This window comes from Sceloporus occidentalis, unplaced genomic scaffold (genome assembly GCF_023333645.1).
Source record: "Sceloporus occidentalis isolate IW3139 unplaced genomic scaffold, rSceOcc1.0.p SCAF_103, whole genome shotgun sequence".
NCBI classification, from domain to species: Eukaryota; Metazoa; Chordata; class Lepidosauria; order Squamata; family Phrynosomatidae; genus Sceloporus; species Sceloporus occidentalis.
Genome location: NW_028317083.1, coordinates 782,759 through 786,727, shown reverse-complemented (window position 1 = coordinate 786,727; position 3,969 = coordinate 782,759). Strand labels below are relative to the sequence as shown.

General features: G+C 34.0%; 1 protein-coding gene across 1 annotated transcript; it reads left to right on the top strand.

The window, feature by feature from the left end:
• Nucleotides 1-600: 600 nt before the first annotated feature.
• Nucleotides 601-2,603, top strand: LOC149283497 (parvalbumin beta-like). The gene is made up of 5 exons (XM_089497487.1): nucleotides 601-638; nucleotides 1,112-1,179; nucleotides 1,559-1,685; nucleotides 1,927-2,036; nucleotides 2,438-2,603. The coding sequence occupies exons 2-5, from the start codon at nucleotides 1,119-1,121 to the stop codon at nucleotides 2,461-2,463; spliced, it is 324 nt and encodes a 107-aa protein (XP_089353613.1). The 5' UTR covers nucleotides 601-638; nucleotides 1,112-1,118; the 3' UTR covers nucleotides 2,464-2,603.
• Nucleotides 2,604-3,969: the final 1,366 nt, after the last annotated feature.

Here is a 3,969-nt window from a genome sequence, read left to right as displayed (position 1 = left end):
TCTACTTATTCAATTAACTGAAAGGTCTTAACATTTTTGACCATGATCGTGAAAATGATTTGTGTTTTAATAAAATAAAACATCCATTTCTTTTTAGCACTGGTCCTTTTGGTGTGGTATGGCAAATATTGCATCCCTAATCTGCCTCTCTAACTTTCATTTAATGGCCTGATCTTTTTGTAACCCACAAATAAGATTTTAAATGATGATGTAATACAGATGCTGCTATTTTGAATTTCATCCATGTACCTGTTTAAATATTCTCATTAAATGTAACATACAATGTTTATATGGATAGAAATAATTTAACAAACACTAATTTGTATCTTTCTGATAGCAGAGGTTCTTGTTTGCTTCTTAAAGTACAAGAAATCATATCCACTTGAGGTTTCTTTTGCACATCTAGTCTTATTGCGTTTGCAAATATCATGAGTATTCTCTTGGGATAAAAATAGTGCTAGATGATTAGTTAGGCAAGTTCATTTGACACCATTCCCTATCTGTGACGCTGGGACCTAAAATCTGTATATGGTATACATCTTAAGGTATATAAGTGGGGCTAGCCCTGAGGGAAGACACACAGCAACTTCTCCACTGCCAAGCAGATTCTCTCCTTGACCAGCCAAGAACACTACAAGGTAAGGAGAACAGACCCAAGGCAACAAGGAGTAGGGGGAACTCAATAAGGGACTGCAAGACAAGAAACCATGGAAGAGAAGGGAGCATCAGGGCAGAAGGATACTAAGAGATCAAAATGAAAGGAACATATAAAGAACATAACTAAAGACTTGTGACTGTTGGATTTAAGAGATGAAGAAGAGTCAACTTCATCAGATTTGAATTAAGACATGAAGTTTTATATATTTTTTTTAAATCACCTCCAGCATATCATTAGCCTCGGTTGCAAATAATTTAGCAGATTTTTAAAAAATTAGACTTAAATTGTTTTTTGGACTTTTTGGGGGATCCAATAGACTAGTTTTTTTAAGCATGTGGTGGAAATGGATGGTAAACTTGGGTAGTTTGCATATCTGCGAAACAAACTTGCAAACACAATATAAGCTGGCACCAAATGTCTAAAAACATGTTGTGTTTTTTTTTTTTTAAACAGCACAACCATGTCTATCACTGACATCCTCTCAGCAAAGGACATTGATGCTGCTCTGACCAGTGTACAGGGTAAGTAAAACTAACTTTTTTCTTGTTTTAATATAAACGCAAAACAAAATATCATACAAATTCAATATTAATATAAAAGCACATAAACCGCTTGTAAAAAAAATGTATCAAAAAAAATATACTGATTTTAACAAAAATCTGTAAAATGTGACATTTTCTTTCAAACTTTAATAAATTGATAGAAATAACTATATAACAAGTAAGCAATCTTTTTATCTAAGATTTCCAAAATATGACTTCAGAAATACTGTATCTTGCTAAATGGCTTGAGAAAATCTTGAGAAAGTATCCAATACGTGTGCTTGATGATTTTTCACTTCAGTTGACTTTTGCCATGGTTTTAAAAATGTAATCTTCTTTTTGTTTTAAATATTTACAGAATCATTTACATACAAGACCTTCTTCCAAAAGGTTGGATTGGCTGGAAAAACCCCCGACCAGGTCAAGAAAGTCTTTGAGATCCTTGACAGGGACAGGAGTGGATACATTGAGGAAGATGAGCTCCAGTAAGCACCTTTGAACTTTAAACATTATATTTAAATGGAAACCCAGGTTTGGACCCTATGGCCATATGTAACATACCTTCACTAGGTATTACTGGCATTAAATTTAAGCCCAGTCAAATTTATAATGGTCCCCTTGGTAATCCAACAATTTAACAGGGACACCACCCTATCACACATTTATGGATACTAGAGTTTCTAAGTTATAATAGAGTGCTTTACTTATATTTATTTTGTTTTCTAGGCTTTTCCTCCAGAACTTCAAGTCTGGTGCCAGAGCTCTGAGTGATGCTGAGACCAAGGCATTCTTGGCAGCTGGTGACTCCGATGGTGATGGCAAAATTGGAGTAGATGGTGAGCGCTCTTTACTTTGTTTATTCGTTATTTCAAGCTAAAAATCCAAATTGTAGTGCATCATTACTTGATATAATTGATACTCAAGAGCATCTAGTAGTAACCCTAGTTGGGATGGCAGGCAAAATATGCAGAGGGTGCTGTTTTTATACTAGGAATCTGCTCTGGCAGCAAGTTTTGCAGTCAGTCCTCGAACTACTTGAAGAGTAAACCATATATAGACCAAGAGCCAAGCCAGGAGAACTAGTACTGACCACAAGATGAACATGGAGGTTAACACTAAATTAAAACAGAAATAGTTAAATAAAACAAATCAATGGGATTTCATAAGCAAGAAGTATTAACAATCAACATTTCTAAACAGTAGTATTTAACATCACGTTCTCCATTTCTTTCTGCAGAGTTCCAGGCTCTGGTAAAGGCATAAACAGCCTAAGACCAAAGACAAGGATTGAACCCTCACCCAACCGACACCTCATCCACAGCTGGCACTTATTTGTGCATTTTTATACTGTCTCATGGCATTGGTAAAATTAATGTTAACGCTTTTTTGGGACTATTGAAAGATCTTACAATGTACAGATTTTCTGTTCATTCGGTGTTATGTCATAAGTATTTATGGATGGCGCTTAAAGATTTTGACCAATCACAATGTTGAAGTTGTGGCTGGAAGATGGAAAAACAAAAATAAAAATATCTTTAAATAAAAAAAAAATCTCATGGCATTTATGTTTATCCTTTAACACATTGTAGAACACTAATTCGGGTACAAAGTTAAATAAATGAATAGTATCACCTACTGATTTTAGGTAAACAACACAAAACAACTGAAAAACAATTCTTTAAAATTATTTAGTGTTTTTTCATAGAGTTTATAATATATGGGGTCTAACCTGCTAAAAAATATAAATAAAAGATAAAAAGGTGATAAATTGTGGATGAACTAAAATAAGCACTTAAAACTGTCAAGGTGTTATAATAATTGTGATTTACATATAAAAAGGGACAATATAAAAAAAGTTAACTATAATACAAAATAAATAAATAATAATAATAATAAACAATAAATGAATTGGTTATCAGCACTAATCACTACATTTCTGCAGAGAAATAATATAATTTTTAAAAATGCATGAATTTATTATAAGATTCATAACACAAACATTTCGGCCACCTTCCTTTAATAATCTTATATTCTGTAAAAAAGATAATATAATTTTCTGTAACCACATACTATATTTGACCTGTAGATGGGAATCAGAACTTTTGTGCAGGCTTAAATTTTTTTAACTACTACTTGTACCATTCTGTTTGGACATGTAAGAAGAATTGCTTTATTGCGAGGAGTCTCTCACATACTAAAGAATAATAGACAATACAGATAACAAAGGACAAAAACAACACTTTAGTTAAGTGAAAATTGATGAAGCATAGAGTTTTAATTTACAAGTTTTTGGTTTATCAGCAACAGTGAATTCTCGTTTACACAGGCTTTTTGCCAAGGATTTCTTTTACCCCAAACCCACAAATCTTGGTCTCTGGCTCTGCATGGGTTAAGGGCTGCCATGTGAACCCTGAACAGATCTTGAGCTTTAGGTTATGTTTCAATTACAGCCATGGCATGTTGCTGAGCTGTTCAGCATATGGACTGTGTGATCGCAATGCAAGAAATCTCGATGAAATATTACGCACTGCCAGGCGGACATACCAGAGATTTAATAGCAAGAGATCTACTCAAATCTACATTTTGCAGCAAACCGGTATGGCACCGTTATAGGGTCCTTCTAGCAGCGAAGGCAGAAGGGCATTCTTTGAAGCCTGGCACTACAAGATATACTCAAACTTACATCGGGAAAGGCTCCAGTAAAAGAAATTATGTAGGTTGAGCGTAACTACTATATTGTTTATGTAAATGGGTTATGTTCCTGATGTA